The sequence below is a fragment of the Sinocyclocheilus anshuiensis genome, unplaced genomic scaffold (assembly GCF_001515605.1).
Source record: "Sinocyclocheilus anshuiensis isolate Anshui unplaced genomic scaffold, SAMN03320099.WGS_v1.1 scaffold758, whole genome shotgun sequence".
Classification (NCBI taxonomy): domain Eukaryota; kingdom Metazoa; phylum Chordata; class Actinopteri; order Cypriniformes; family Cyprinidae; genus Sinocyclocheilus; species Sinocyclocheilus anshuiensis.
The window spans coordinates 193,692-210,209 of record NW_015548126.1 but is presented as its reverse complement, the minus strand read 5'-3'; the positions used below and the strand labels follow the sequence as shown (position 1 = coordinate 210,209).

The window sequence follows — 16,518 nt, the reverse complement described above, 5'->3', positions numbered from 1 at the left end:
GTTCATGTGTGCACGTGCATGTAGGGTCATGTGGGGAAATCAATGCAGCCGGATGAGACCAAAGCAATCCAACAGAGTCAAAGAAGTCAACGGCAGGAGTGCAGTCGAGGGAATCCACATGGAAATTAGAATCACCTCGCGCACAGATTCCATTAGCGCCTGGGCAAGACCAGCAAAAAGACCTCTGACAATTCTGATACAAAAACAGAAATTGGTTCGGAGAAAAGGAACAGGACAGGCGGAAGAGTGTGTACCACAGAAAGATTTTTTTTTGTGCGTACTGTGAGATGGACACCTTCATCAAAGGTGGCAGACACTATTTGCCCAAGGCTTGCACACAGGCATGCAAACAAATGAACAAATCAGTAATTCAGATGAAACGTGCCTGCGGTGGAGTGCCTGTAAATAGACTCATAATGGCAAATCTCAGCCATGTTAAAAGGGCATGAGTACTGTCTTAACCTTTTTTCAGAGAAAGCCAATCTCTCTCAATCTCTCTGTCCATTTACCAGCTTGTTCTGTATAGGTCAAACTGGCAGAAATAAATGATTCTGCACTGCAGTCAGGAAGGGTTTAGGGTATGGCTTTACGTATAGTACATGTAATATATGCTAGGATGTATGCCACTTGTGGGTTCCCATAGTGATTGGACACCTGTACATTTCAGGCTAATTGGGTGGAACTGACATAGACTTCCACATCTGAAAGAAGGTAAAAACAAGTATGATGTAGTCTTAATATTTTTCTTGAAGATAAAAAAAACTCTCCAATTCTTTTCCAGTGCCACCTTCAGATCCCATAGTGGAGGGAGGGCCAGTGGTCCGTCTTAAAGCTCATACACCCCATAACCTGACATGCCGGGCATCTGGAGCCAAACCTGCCGCAGAGATTACCTGGTACCGAGATGGAGAGATAATGCATGATGCCATCTACTCAAAGGTGAGATTGTGGACACATCAGTCTTTATGGCAGACGTGAGAGTCACTATGGCTGATTACAGCTTAGGATCTCTGTCTTGCCCCTTACCTGTCCTTCACATTAGCTCCACCACATAGTGCACACCTAAAGTTGCGAAAACCCTCTTGAATTCAATCTCTGTACGTCTCATCCTCATCACCTTACTGCAAGCTGCCTCCTTTTGTGCCTCTATTTTCTCTTACTCTCGCTGTTGCTCTAATACTCGAGCATAACTGGAGCATGTCAAAGCTCAGACAGGCATAAGCGTTTGATACAGTTTCCGCTGAGAGAGAAAGAGCAAAGGAGGGAGAGAGAGGGAGTGAGAGAAGAAAAAGAGAGAGAGAGAAAGAAAGGGAGAGGGTGGAAGAAGAGAGGGGAAATCAGCCACAACAATGCCGAAACACAATGGGAAGTGCAGTGGAGCATGAACCGGCTGCAACTGCGAAAGTGTCACATTTGTCATGCTCTCTGACCACGCTAAACGACACGTTTAAGGGGGCAAGAGCCAGCAGTGAATCGAGGGAAGAGGAGAAAAGCGAGAGAGAAAGAAAAGACAGATGAAACACAGAAAACAGATGAGGGAAAAATGAACACAGGAGCAGCTTGTTTAAGAGCGAGGTGGAAAACTCAAAGCCATTTTGATTTAAGCTGGAGGAGAAAACGAGATGGAAAGCCACATGAAGACAAAGAACAAAGTGAAGGAATGTGAAAAAGGTAGACACAGGGGGGCAAGTCGGTGGGAGAGAGCAGATGAGCAATAAGAAAAGGACAGTGAGTGGTAAGGCTGATGACAGGCGGCGTCGTGACTCGATCTAGCGTAAAAATGCTTTCAGCGCATCGGAGGTTAAGCGTGTGACCTGCCATCGATTTGCTCCCAGGCTCTCCAGGGAACTCTCTTCCCATAATGCTCCTGCCCCAGTACAGCACTCTGTCTTCCCCCCTCTAATCGTCCCAAACCTAAAACTGCGCCTGATCCTCCATTAAGGCTGTCTTGTAGATTCAGCGGGCAGCAATTCACCTAGACTGTACACCTCTCCCCACTTAAGCGTATTGATTTCTCACACACAATAAATAGATTTCGAAGATGATGTGCAGCAGGAAGAGCTGATAGACAGATCTTTGTGAAAACGTGCTAACGGCAGAATGGGCCCGGCAGCGTCGTAAAGCACAGATGCTCACCTCCCTCGCTAAACTGATGGCGGCTTTAATTCTCTGCAATGCTCAGCCTACGGTGCTGGCACAGACTTGAGCTCAAATGGGATTACGGGCATCATGGGAATTCCTTATTAAATTAGGACTTGCATCAGGAAATATAGGACAATTAGATTAGGATTATCATGTCTGTGTGATTTTAACAGTGATAACAAGATAGAGAAACAGCTGTGTGTTTTGTATCTGAAGTACACCGACCATTAGGGCGAAATAACATTGCACTAGCAACGCTGTCTGTCAAATGTCTCTTCTTATTTGAATCCAAAAGGTGTCACACCTAGTTTTGTTAAGAGCTGCCTTTGACATTATTTTCAGAACATATCATTGAGGCATTCTATTTTCAGAAAGCTACAGCAATTTGTTCCACCAGCACTGATACTGTCTCAGTTTTGAACTGGTTTCACACCGTATCACTGTCTTTTCAGACTTTGATGGAGGATGGAAAGAGAGAAACAGCGGTTAGCATGCTACCCATGGTGCCTGAGGACAGAGATTCTGGACGTACATACACCTGCAGGGTCCTAAACCCTGCCGCCCCTGCAGGTCGCCAAACTTCAGTTACCATCAGTGTTCAGCGTGAGTAGTTTTTTTTTTCTGTGATGCAGATTATGTGGTACTTATTTCATTTATACAGCCACAACCAAAATTTTTTTTTTGGTATATATTCCGAATACTTGAAAATGACATGTTCTTTGTGTTTTAAAGGAACACTCCACTATTTTTGAAAATAGGCTCATTTTCCAACTCCCCTAGAGTTAAACAGTTGAGTTTTACCGTTTTCGAATCCATTCAGCCGATCTCCGGGTCTGGTGGTAGCACTTTTAGCTGTAGCTTAGAATAGATCATTGAATCTGATTAGACCATTAGCATCTCGCTCAAAAATAACCAAAGAGTTTCTATATTTTTCCTATTTAAAACTTGACCCTTCTGTAGTTACATCGTGTACTAAGACTGTCGGAAAATGAAAAGTTGCAATTTTCTAGGCCTGAAAATAGGCTTATTGGAAGTTACCTAGCTGGGGACTATTTTCAGGCACTGCGTAATATCATTGCGCCTGCTGCACCCATGGTACGGCAGCAAAGTTCCTTGATTATTACGCCGGAATGAGAGTATAGTTCCTAGCCATATCGGCCTAGAAAATCGCAACTTTTCATTTTCCGTCGGTCTTAGTACACGATGTAACTACAGAAGAGTCAAGTTTTAAATAGGAAAAATATAGAAACTCTTTGGTCATTTTTGAGCGAGATGCTAACGGTCTAATCAGATTCAATGATCTATGCTAAGCTACAGCTAAAAGTGCTACCACCAGACCCGGAGATCGGCTGAATGGATTCGAAAACGGTAAAACTCAACTGTTTAACTCTAGGGGAGTTGGAAAATGAGCCTATTTTCAAAAATAGCGGAGTGTTCCTTTAATGTATTCAGAATAAAAAAGTATGGCTCATTGGGAGGAAAAAAAAAACATTAATTTTGTCACATTAAAAATACAACAGAGAGTGGTATTTCAGTGCAAGATTAGTGATTCAGTAAATGTGAGACTTGGTTTAAATATATTTACATGGCACTGTACAATTGTCTATTTACATGCAAGTTTTTTTATGGTAAAAACGATGTGTAATTGGACAGAGGAATGGATTTTAAAAAGGATTGTGACTTAGATTTACACACCTGGAGCTTGGCAGTAAAGTAATTGGGATGGATTTGTAAAGCCGCTATTGCTGCAGTGAATCTAATCCTGCATGTTTCCTTCCAGATCCTCCGTCTGTGACTCTCTCTGTTCAGCCTCAGACGGTGATGGAGGGAGCAAAAGTGTTGTTCATCTGCTCTGCCTCTGCCAACCCTGAGATCACAGGTTACAGGTAAGCACATCTAATATCACAACAGACTCAATGCATAATCCCAGATTATCCACTCCATCAGATTTAGGTTTGAGGGTAAATCCCAAATTGGATATAAATTACAGATCAAATGCTTTGTGAACAGTTGCTTCAGTGTTTGGTGTTAATAATAGTTGTTACTGTAAAGGGTGAAACATCACAAAGAATTTACCAGTGAATCTTATAAATTAATTTTCATGTTCATGTTGCAAACAGATGGTCCAAAGGTGGGGTTCCTATCTCAGAGGCCAATGGTGACAGCCTGGAGGTGACTGTAGACCACTCTTACTTCACAGACCCAGTCTCCTGCGAAGTGTCCAACTCAGTAGGAAGTACTAATGTCAGCACCTTAGTGGATGTACAATGTAAGTACTCATGTGGTCATCCACCTCCGTAATAAAATATTAAAGCAAAATTGGAGATGTTCAATCTGTATTTCTCTCCTTTGTCTTTAATTTCAAGGAAGGAAATTAAAAAAGTCCTTAAAATCAAGAAGATATCCTTTAGAGATGTTTGTTGTACTATAAGTAACATTGAATAGAAAGTGCTTGATAAATGACATCGGTTTGTAACTCACCATTTTTTAGTTGTGGCTACATATTTTGGACTCCATTCAGATTTAGATGCGGAGTTTCTGTTAAATAAGATATATTTTCATTCAGTACAGTCAAAGTCCCTTTAAGGCAAGTCATGTCACTCGGTGGCCATCTTTGAAACACCTCTCAGGCATGCAAGTGCAGCTCCTATCTCTTTGAATGGGGAAACCTCAAATTGTCCAAAACCGTTCGCCAAATTTAAGATTAAATTTCATATTGGAAATCACCAATGAAATCTGACAACAACTGTCTCATAAATGTTGTTTATTTTGCTCAAATAGCATTAAAAAAGCTTTTTTTCAGGCTAGACCAGTCAGAGCGCATGCGCAGTCCTAGGCGCATGTCTCAAAACACTGTTTCTATAGCAACTGGGACTTCTAACGGCTGCTGCAGTGACGCACCAACTTTACCGATTAGGGATCGGCTCTTTTGCTCAGAAGGCGGGGTTTCGTTCGATAGAGCAGCCATACTGAGCGTTGCATTTTTCCCCATTCAAAACTATACAAGTGACACGTCTTGGGTATTCTAAAGTCTTTGGCACAGTCTAACAGTGGTGTTCAGGTATAATCAGTCTCTTACATGAACGTGTAAACATGGCACTGCATGAAAAATTTTCATATACGAGTAAGAAGTAAACAATACCATACGTACCTCCCACATTCTCTCCATGGAATGACCAATGTTTCCTACTTGTATTCTTAATAAGGCCGCAGATGAGAACATTATAATGGGATTTATTTTTGTTTTGTTCACACAAAGACATACTCTAATGAAATATACTAAAACACAATGGGAATCCACATCTTTTATTTTTAGTTGGTCCCAAGTTGCTGACCGAACCAAAACCCCAGACAGTGGACATAGGGATGGATGCTGCTTTCACATGCTCATGGACGGGCAACCCTCCCCTCACTCTGGCCTGGACAAAACAAGGCTCCAGTGTGGTATGGTGACCTCTTCTCTTCTTCCTAAATATGGCACACCAGCTGTTCAACAACTGTCACAGCAATCCTGTTTGAATCATTCTATGAGTTCTAGATGCATATTGATTTTCATTAGGGCATGGAAGGATTGGGTTGGGATTGGAGTGATTCAGAAAAACTTATGTTTTGTTTGACAAACTTTTGTTACCCCAGTCCAGTTTTTATTTGACCCAGTACACACATTCCATCTCCATTAAGCAAGTTTATTCAGTCAAAAAAGGTTTATTAAACAAGTTCATGTCACCTCATCTAGGGCACCAGAATCACCCACCTCCAAAATCCCAATTTAACCTCTGTCTGTAAAGGAAAGATAAAATGATTTTCAGAGCTGGATGGTTAATGGATGACATTTCTGTTTACGGCGCATTTACAGGAGTTTGGCAAATGGATAAAGTGATTGCTAGCCTAAAATGAAAGTTTAGCTCCAGTAGATGTGTGAAATGCATCAGCCTATTCTGCTGTAAGTGTTTCTCTGCTGCTGCTTAATTAGATTTCATAGAGAGCCTGAGAAAGCAAACAAAAAGCGAGAGAGAGAGAGAAAGAGAGAGAGAGGGAGGCTAAGGCTGAAAAGCCAGAAGGTTCTGATGAGGCAATCAGTTAATTTTGCCATGACTACATCCCTCCACCCAGCGCTTCCTGAGTATGGGCTGATCTGATCCACAAGTAGAGCGTTTACTTCATCGCCACGAGATATGGATTAATTGGCTAATTCGATGAGTGCTGGCGAATGAAAAATCGAGGCGAGTGCTAAATGGATTAATCACAGTTTGGCGGCGTCGAGAGGGGGAAGGAGAGGAAGGGACAGAGGGTGCTCTAATGATCAATGGCTTCTAACAAGTGACCGCGGCGTGTGTACCAGTGCACCAGAGGCGAAGGAGCACAAGTATCTGCTCACACTCCGGAAAATTCCACACTGCCATTGTCGTAGGTTTAATTAGAGCAGTGGGTTGACTCAGAGGACCCAGGCTGGAGCGCTTTAGACAGTAATTAAGATTGCTGCAGACGAAATTACAGGCGGAGTCAATGCTTTCCCCTTGGTATTGGTGGCATTGGTCTTTCTCTTGTGTGAGGCACAAGCAACAAAATGGATGACTGGTGCTAATGGTAATAGCCATCTCTGAGGGCCACAGCTTGATCTGTCTGGAACAAAAAACTCACTGTGTCTCTACACAATCTTCCCATCTTCATCCTGTGGAAATATTGACATGCTGTAATGATTTTCATTCCACAACTTGCTGGAAAGATAAGACTTTAACAGGAAGTGAAAAACATCAATATTACAAACACATATAGACAGGCACTGTCATACAGACATTTGATAGAACGTGTATAGTTATACTTGGTGTGTGCTAATCTGTATGTATAAATTGACATGTGGTTTGTTGCAAACTCTTGCCTGATGCCTATATCTGTGGTCACATCTGTGGAGAAATGTCTTGGTATAGCAACAGATCTGACCAGGCTATTCTTGTTCATTTTATTTAACAGGTGCTCAGCAATAGTAACACCCTTCAGCTGAAGGCAGTTACACAAGAGGATTCTGGGACATACACCTGCAAAGCCATCGTGCCTCGGATTGGTGTGGCAGAGAGAGATGTAACTCTAACTGTCAACGGTAACTAAATGCTGTCTTTTTATCTCATTACTTTTTTTCTCCCCTCTTTCTTTCCCAATTTTGTTCATGATATATTCTGTTTCAAAACCATACGAGTTCACAGCGTTTGGTTAGCTTAGTAGGGTTCGGAACAAAAGCTGTAATTTTTTTCTGTTAATCAGTGAATTGCTTCCCTAATTGATGAGCTTCTTATTTATGTGCATGACTCATGCACTTGGTCTTGAATACACAAGGAACATCAGCTCTGTGTCTTCCTTTGCTTTCATTAGCACCCTTAGTCAGTACGATTTCTCTCTTTCACACCAACACTTCAGGCCCTCCCATCATCACGGCTGAGGCCACGCAGCAGGCCATCAAGCATTCCAAGGGCAAGCTGGAGTGTCTAGTGGGCAGCAGCCCTCCTCCTGACAAGATTGTAAGTATACATTCTCCTCTTTCTGTATGTGTGTGTTTGCTAGGTATCTGATGCTTAGTGTAGCCTTATTCCTGACAAGCTTGTTTGTGAGCCTTTCCCTTGAGCAGGTGCTTTCGGTGTGTGCACATCACACGCCCAAGCTCCCTTCCCCTCTCCCTCCAACAAGATCTCATGCGAGTCTCCTCTTTCCTTGCTCCTGTCTCTCTCTTTCCATATCTGACACCCACACAAGCACAGCTACACAGCCCCATTCCCCTAATAGAGAGCGCTCGATGAGAGGGCTCATCCTGTATCTCACCTTTTCCACCCTCAAGCGTGCAGAGGCGAATTGCATTAATGCCAGGTTCTGCAGAGAAGACCTCCGGCCCCCTAGGCTCCTTTCCAACGGTGAGCAATTAGTGCGTAGCACCACTGACCTCCCGTGACCCAATCGTACGTGGGAAGGCCTTTCAGTGGATAATTAGGGTCTAAGTTGGAGAGAAATCGAGAAGAAGGGTAAAGCATAGAGATGCACCGAGACAGATGGAAGTTAAGCAAGGGTAACTGAAAGCAGTTGATGCAAAGAAGGAATCAGAGACGGAAAAAACCTCCTGATCCTGGAAACAGTGACAGGTGGGGATTCGGGGTGTTATTGGCTGTTATTTCTTCACCTGAGGCCAGTCAATGGAGGACTTCTCAGACATGCTGTTTCACCTCTTTGCCAGAAAGGTGAAGTAAAGAAACAATGGCTTGTTCTTTCTCCCTGAGTAGCTTTGAGATCTCAGACTGACCTGCTGCTAGACAGGAGCTGCTTGTCTTCCCCGCAGGGTTTTTCACACAGCTCTTTTTCACAAGCTGAGACACAATACTGTTGGTAAACCAGCTCGACATGACAGTGTAAAAGAGCACAAGAAAAATTCCAATCTCTGACACTGAGTTTATGACACTAAAGTCTAATTCTGGGGTGAGGCTTGACAATATACTGAGATTTTAATTCAACTTGGAATCAAAATCGACCCTATTTACTTGCTTAACACATGTTCATGGTCATATTGTGAATGATTCAGTGGTGCATAAGAAATACATTTGTTTGTCTTTGCAATTCCCTCTTACCTTTTCATAATCAAATCACCAAAATTGCAATTGTCATTTCATGCTTAAATAAAATGTGAGAATAACAACACTTGCTGTACCTTACACCTTGCTATCTCTTTCTCCTCAGGTGTGGACATTTGGAGACACGATCTTGTCATCTGGCTCTTCTGGTCGGTTTTCCGTGCAGACAGTACACAGTGACCGAGGGGTCCTCTCCTCGCTAATCCTCTCAGAGACTATGGCCCAGGATTTTCAGCTTCGATACAACTGCACTGCTTGGAACCGCTTTGGTACAGGCACGGCACTGGTCACTCTTGAAGAGCAAGGTATGGGGTCCTCATGCCAGATTATCCTGTGTAAAACATCCTTTTATTTGAATGCAATATAGTACCGGTTAAAAGTTTGGACACACCTAATTCCTTATTACTTTCCAGCTTTTAGAATGGTGGTAGACATTCAATTATGAAATTCCAAATAAAATATGGATATTGGGTAATGATCAAACATGTTAAATATAAAACCGTTTTACATTTGGGTCCTTTGAAGTAGATAGCCCTGCTTTAAAACGGTATTTAATTGGAATCGGTATTGAGTTTACATGTATGCTTCGTACTTGTCCCCCTCCCCCATTCGTCAATAAAAAAATAAAAAAATAAAAATAGTATATTTGTTAAGAAATTCCTATATATTTGTCTAAAAAACAATCTCATGCATTTAAGCTTAAACTTATATCAAAAGCTTCTCAAGACTGTGAGAAACAAATTCAGTCAAGTGTGTCCATGCTTTTGACTGGTAGTGTAGATCAGTGAGTGTTTGGGAAAATGTTCTGGGAAATTTTGGGTCTGGAGAGTCAAAAATTGGAGGCGTGAGAAGCAAGCAACTGAAAGTAAAGTGAGAAAAGTGGCAGGAGGTTTAGATTTGTGGATGGGCCAAGCTCTTTTGGCACCATCGCTTTAATAATTAAAGGATGGTTGATTTTAAAACACTGACAGTAAGTTGTAGGGTTTGTCCACCTTAGAGTTGGTGCCTTTTATCTAAGATTAGTCATGACGAGCTGTAATCCAGTCTGAGTCTGCTCTATGCAGGAATCGCGTCTCAAAACACCCTGCAACCCTGTGCTTATCTTAATTATACACCACCAAATCAATATCATTTAATCAGGAGATGGTCCACTTCATGAATACATTCGTTCCATAACAAAGATATAGATTTTGAGCTTGAATTAATTAAATCAAGACCTAATGTACGGCATGGGTATGTGACGCTTCACTGACTGTTTCATTTTGTATGCACAGTGCACCAGTTTAAATTTGCTTAAATAAGACTAAGAGCGTGGTAGACGGCTTGAGCCTTTGTACTGGGAGACACCAAAAATAAGGTCTTCGCCAGCAATTTGCATCAAGGCAGCAGAACCAAGTCTCTGGAGAGGCAGACAGTGCTATCTCCTGGAATCTCTAATTAGATTACTGTCGGCTGCCTCGCTGCATGTCAGGCCTGGTTACCCCTCTTCCACCAGAGATTAGAGACAATAGCCTGGTCCTGTGATGCCACTGTGGATCACACTAGATGAATTTCTATATGTTGCACTTGAGTTTGGACTTCTGACTTCTTTGTAGAACACGTTTGACAAGCAGAGAGCTTTTCTTCAATCAGCTGGAGATCCGACATACCTTTTGATAATATGAAAATTAAATCATCACAAAGAAAATGTCAAGAACATGTCTGGGTCATAATTTAGCCCCAAATTTATTTGTAAACTTACATTAACAACATATATATATATTTTTAAAGAATCACCTCCAAATATGATTATGGACAGAAAGTGTAAGGAAAGTACATGACGTGTGGCGTCCCATACTTGGAATTTGTGCTCTGCATTTAATAACCCATCCAAGTGCACACACACAGCAGTGAGTAGTGAAACATGCACACACACGCACACACACACACACGCACACGCACGCACACGCACACACACACACGCGCACGCGCACGCACACGCACGCACACACACACACACACACACACACACACACCGTGAACACACACCCGGAGTAGTGGGCAGCCAATGCTGCGGCGCCCAGGGAGCAGTTGGGGGTTCGGTGCCTTGTTCAAGGGTCTCACCTCAGTCGTGGTATTGAGGGTGGAGAGAGCACTTGATATTCACTCCCCCCACCTACAATCCCTGCTGGACCTGAGACTCGAACCCGCGACTTTCGGGTTACAAGTCCGACTCTCTAGCCATTAGGCCACGACTGGCCCAAGTCACGACTGTAAATAACATTTAAAATCCACTTGTAATAAAATGAAAGACATGCCTGAATTTGTATCATCTGCATACCCTGCAACTGAAGAGGTAGCTGTAATGATAGATTTTCAGAATTCAGCTCAGTCACGTTCCCTGTTTCCCTTGCAGAGGCCCTCCCCTTGCTAATCATCATTGGAGCATCGGTGGGCGGAGGCTGTGTCTTCATTGTTTGTGTCATTACCCTGGTTTCCATCTGCTGCCGCCACACTGCTAAAGGTGAGGTCAAAGGTCAGATGTTATCTGAAGAGTTCTTATTCTCTCCTCAAAAACATGATACAGTAGAAATCAAACGAACTAACTAGACAGAGGTTAATTATGGGGCCACCTCTTTGCCTGGAGCAGTGTTGACCTTTTCACCTCTCTGGAAATCTTCCCACCGTTCACCTCATTAATCTCTATACACTGCACTATTTCCTCACCCAGGCAAAAAGGGCACACGCCTGTCTAAGAGCGACATCCGCGTACAAATCGTGCACAGCGACCACAACGCAGCCAGAGGAAACGATGATGAGGAGGACGTGAAGGAGCCTATGGTAAGTCACCCTCAAAACTAAAAAGAAATACTTAGAATAGCCTAATAGATAGAAATAGTTTTATACCATTTTTCTTTCATAAAAATTCTTTCCTGATATGCTGCAGGAAAAACATGTAAATGTCAATAGCATTACAACCTGATTTCTGAGGGAAATGGAATAGGAAACAAAAATATTAGGCTGTACTTTACTGCCAAAAAGTAAAGTAATTTATTATATTTTGCTGAAAGATGCTTAAAAAAACATGTATACTGATTATTTGTTCACAAGAAGATCAGGAACTAGGGACAATATTAATGATGACTGCATGACATTTAACATACCATAGACACTGCGCAGTCTGTAACCCAAATCTCTGTACTCTTCTCAGGCGCCCAACAGCAGTGAGTCTCCAGGAACGTCTCGCACTGAGCACAGCGACCTGCTGGAAGAGGAGGATGATGAGAGATCAGATATCAAGGTATTACATTTCACAAAGCATGACTCGGATGGTTAATCTGATAAAAGCAAAAGGTTGTTTTCAAAGGTTTGAGGAAATCATTGTACTTAATAACACTAACTTGCTAAGATCATATTTGTATTACACCCACAAGCTTGGATCATGTTCAAGAAAACCTACAATTCTTGGTCAATGTCTAACTTCAAGCTAGCACCTTACTAAAATAATTTGCATGTATTTCATGCTGTACAAAATTCTGTTATTTATCTGACAATGTTTTTTTTTTCATTCTTCCTAGGATCCCACCAATGGCTACTACAATGTGCGGGCTCACGAGGACCGCCACATTACAAGAACTGGGTTCTCCGAATATGTCCCTAATGCTCGCCCAGTCTACACTCCCTCTCAGCTTCCCTCGCCGAGCCCCTTATATGGCCAACACTCCACTCAGCCTCGGATTTATGACTTCTCCCAGCGTTACGCCACAACCCCTGCCACACGCACCACCTATGAGCAACAGCAGTCTCAACAACCACAGCAACAACAGCAAACTCCTACCATCTATCCTCAGGATCCACTCTATGCGGGCTCCGCCTACCTGCCCGCCACCTATAGCCGCGCCTTCACAAGCTACGTCAAACCTGCATCCTTCGAGAAGGCTGACGGGTACGAGCATTCAGACCAGGCCAGCAAGGTGTCCAACTCCTCCCGTTTCTCATACGCATCCTCGCAGGTGTCGTCGCAGCAGTCTGACTATGGGCGGCCCTCACAGCAACGCATGCAGACTCATGTGTGATGGCTCCCTCGAAGACCTGCTAAGGGTCTGGCATGATCAACATCACAAGGACTTTCTTCTGAATGGGTTCAGGAGGGATTAAGCAAACTTTAAACTGAGATTCAAGAGGCGGAAAAGCTTTATTGCTATCTTGAAGTGAATGTTGGATCGATGGAAAACTTCTTTCGAAAGAACTACAACGTGCCAAGCTTGGAAGTCACCATCAAGCTACTGATTTTCTTTGTCCAAATGTTGAACTTTAAGGGAAATAAACATCGTCCATCAGTTCATCTCTATGGCACTGTATTTCCATTAAAAAGGCTCCAGCATTGACCCTTCTCGATCTTGGAGAAGGAAAGCAGTGCTGTGGAGAAGGGCAGTGTCCTCATTAACTAATCTTTGTAAACGAGGACAAGCTCATGACACTACGCTGAAACAATCAAAATGACATGAACTTATAAAAAATCTAAAAGATAAAAAAATAAGTGTTTGTTGGCATGCTGATGGAATTGTAAGCACATGTGTGTATCAGTGACAACAGGTCTTGCCTACACAAAGTGGCTCAAAGTTCAATCCACAAAGCAGGAGAGCAGAAGAAAGAAGAGCGCATGCACTCACCCTAAGATATTTCTTCAGAAGCTCTATCTGCAGTCTGCACTGCTGTTGGGCTAGCAAGAGAGTATTTATGTAAAGCCTCAATGGACCAGTGCAGGAAACTGGAATCTGGAATGCTTTGGTAAAAAAAAAAAAAAATTATGGACAAAATCCATAAAATATATTTCTGTCTGTTTGATGGAACCAAGATTGGCCAATCCCCAAAGAATCAAATTTAGAGGTGCGGTCTTTTTAAGCTATACTCTCAAGGATTTGCTGCAGAGTTCAGAGTAAAGCCCATTTCGGGACCACGGTTTCTTAAGTCAAGCCATGTACGGCAAACCTAAATTACAGCATGGCCTTGTGGCGTGCAGTAATAATCTTGTATTGTTCCTTACGTGACCACTGTATGTTACAAATACAAAGTGTGCCAAGGTGAATGTTATGTCATGCTGACATGGCTGACACCGTCAGGTAGCACCAACATGTTTACATAGAAGAAAAAAACAGAAAAAAGAAATAGCAAGTGAAATGCAGTACTGTCCATTTCCACTTAGAGCCACTTCAATGACTGTACAAATTGTTGGGAAATTCACTCCTGTCTGTTGCATGCAGATGATGTGTGTACGTGAACGTAATCAGCATTTCTTCTCATCTGTTTGTTCCTTGTGAGAAACCGCTTACTTGCACCCTACGTCTATTCGATCTTGGATACCTGCATTTGGAGGTTACCATACTGCCATTTTCCTTTGAGCCTGAATGGTTGGCTCCATTTGGAAAGATAAAAAAAAAAAAAAAAGTCAAAATGAGCTGTAAGATAGGTGAAACAAAACATTGCTTGTCTTTATTTTTATATTTTATATAAGCCTTAATGTACAGCGTGTAAGCTGCTCTATTGTAAAGTACCTTTATATTATAAAATGCATTTATCTATATCTTTGAGTTGACTTCATTTGGTTCACAACGGTTTTTACCCCCATGTTACCTATCAGTTTTGGAGAGGTGAAAGGTGTTACTTTACACAACTAATTGACCTTTTCCTTCCATTTCTTTTTTTTTTTTTTATAACATTCAAATATGTTTATTTGCTAAAAATGAGCTATTGTTGCTTGTAACTTTGTACACATATTTATATTTAAATAAAACCATTTCAAATAATATCTGCTCTGACTGAAGTGAGTTTGGCACACATCGCTGGGTCTCGTCAAATGTCATGAGGGAATGAGGACAAACAATACCGGGGCTGCCGAGTTGATGAATACATAAATTAGCAGTGATGCCTATGTTGATTCTCTTATTCCCGCGGCGACAGCAGGGTTTTTAATAAAGACGGATGAGATTCCCAAGCCTCCCGCTGTCTGCGTATCAAACATAGCAGGCACAGGCCGTCTCCCCAACGCAACCAAATATTGCCCTGACGGAGCGGGTGTTGTGTGACAACATTATCTTATCGTGTCACCCAGTCTCTCAGATTTCATCATGTCACGCCGAGCTTCACCGCAGGGAGTGTTGAAGACATAAACACGTACTCAGCATTAAACAAATGAACTGATGGCTACTCTGGTAAATTTAGGGTCATGTTTCCATCAGCTGTCATCATCCCTTGCATACAACGAACATTACCCAAAGTAACCAAACAAGAATGAATATGCATAATGTGCAAACCTGATAATATAAAATGCAAACTCTGTTATCCACAAACTGTCAGTGGCATCATATGGCACAAAGTCCATCCAGTGAGTGTCTAAAAGCATGCTGTGGACAAAATGGCAATTTTTAAATTAAGTTAATGTTTTAAATTACCGTGATAATATAATGTTAATAGCGTAAAGAAGAACCACTGGGTTTGCCAGAATTGCCATTTAAGTTAGGTTAGCCAATACTGACTGAAATAACCAGTGCCTATATACAATAAAAATGTAATGAAACCTAGTAAGGATTAGTTAATTGTTACTTATACTAGTTATCTAATCTCCTGACACACGAAATCAATGTTTTTCGGAGGTAAATTCTCAGTTTAGATGCCTGGCCAAACATGCTGTCTTATGGAGCTGATAAATCGACAGATTATTAACGTATTAATAATACAAATTTCTATATTTCCAGGTTACATGATTAAAACAATGAAATTAAGCACAAAAAAACAACAATAGGGGAGCGCCGGGCACAAAGTAAGGCAGGGTTAGTTGTAACACACGTGGTTTGAATATTTCCACACATGCTAGTGCAACAAAATTTACAGTATTTATTAGTTACCATATTAACATTATATAGAAAAAAAAGTGTGCCAAAATTCAAAAATCTTTTGAAGATATCAATTAACATTTATTTTACCATTGTAAAATTAAAATTCTGGCTTAAGTAAATTTTTCATCTCTGTTTTTATTAATCATTTAAAATGAGACAAATCTGCTATTATTTTAATCTCCAATCTGTTATTTATCAGTTTAGATAATTTTTTTAATGCTTCTGTAACGGAGGCCAGCGGTAGGTTCTGTGCAGGGAGGTTCTCCTAAACTTAGTCTTTGCAGTCTTTAGCCTCCTTGTTAGTGCGTCCGCCTCCCATGCCGGAGACCCGGGTTCGAGACCCACTCAGAACAAGATTGAGGTGTGGTGGTGAGTACCCGGGGGAGAGGGGTTACATTGGTGCCGTGACCCGGATGGGTGTGAGGTTTAGGGGGGTGAGTGTAATGGAGGCCAGCGGTAGGTTCTGTGCAGGTAAACCTCACTCCCCTGATCTGACGCGCTAGTGGCTGCAGTCTTTAGCCAACTTGTTAGTGCGTCTGTCTCCCATGCCGGAGACCGGGGTTCGAGACCCACTCAGAACAAGAGAGAGGGGAGAGGGGTTACACTTCGCTAACCAGCAGAAGACAGCAACTGGTTTTAAACTCCAGTTGCGCAGATGGGGCACATTGTAACACTGCATTACAATGTGCTATTCTATGACATTAGCGATGTAATTTACACTATTTACTTTAATGAATTTTAACGAGAAACAACGAGAAACAGGTGAATAAAGACTGACAGTCAATGTGGGCCGTCCCAGGCATGATTGCAATGTGTTCATTGTCAAACTCCAAAAGCAGATTATTTTGAATTCTTAAAAAACACCATTATTTTATTTGAAAAAAATAATTATT

General features: G+C 42.0%; 1 protein-coding gene across 1 annotated transcript in view; it reads left to right on the top strand.

Moving 5' to 3' along the window:
* The window catches only part of kirrel3l (kirre like nephrin family adhesion molecule 3, like), a 46,714-nt gene extending 32,537 nt beyond the window's left edge, over positions 1 to 14,177 (top strand). Inside the window, exons 4-15 of the mRNA XM_016507724.1 lie at positions 782 to 939; positions 2,595 to 2,745; positions 3,923 to 4,028; positions 4,263 to 4,411; positions 5,459 to 5,586; positions 7,114 to 7,240; positions 7,555 to 7,655; positions 8,857 to 9,055; positions 11,146 to 11,253; positions 11,461 to 11,570; positions 11,941 to 12,030; positions 12,308 to 14,177. Of these exons, the coding sequence (XP_016363210.1) occupies positions 782 to 939; positions 2,595 to 2,745; positions 3,923 to 4,028; positions 4,263 to 4,411; positions 5,459 to 5,586; positions 7,114 to 7,240; positions 7,555 to 7,655; positions 8,857 to 9,055; positions 11,146 to 11,253; positions 11,461 to 11,570; positions 11,941 to 12,030; positions 12,308 to 12,805 (1,925 nt within the window). The 3' untranslated portion in view covers positions 12,806 to 14,177. The remainder of the gene's footprint in view (positions 1 to 781; positions 940 to 2,594; positions 2,746 to 3,922; positions 4,029 to 4,262; positions 4,412 to 5,458; positions 5,587 to 7,113; positions 7,241 to 7,554; positions 7,656 to 8,856; positions 9,056 to 11,145; positions 11,254 to 11,460; positions 11,571 to 11,940; positions 12,031 to 12,307) is intronic.
* The last annotated feature ends 2,341 nt before the right edge of the window (positions 14,178 to 16,518 follow it).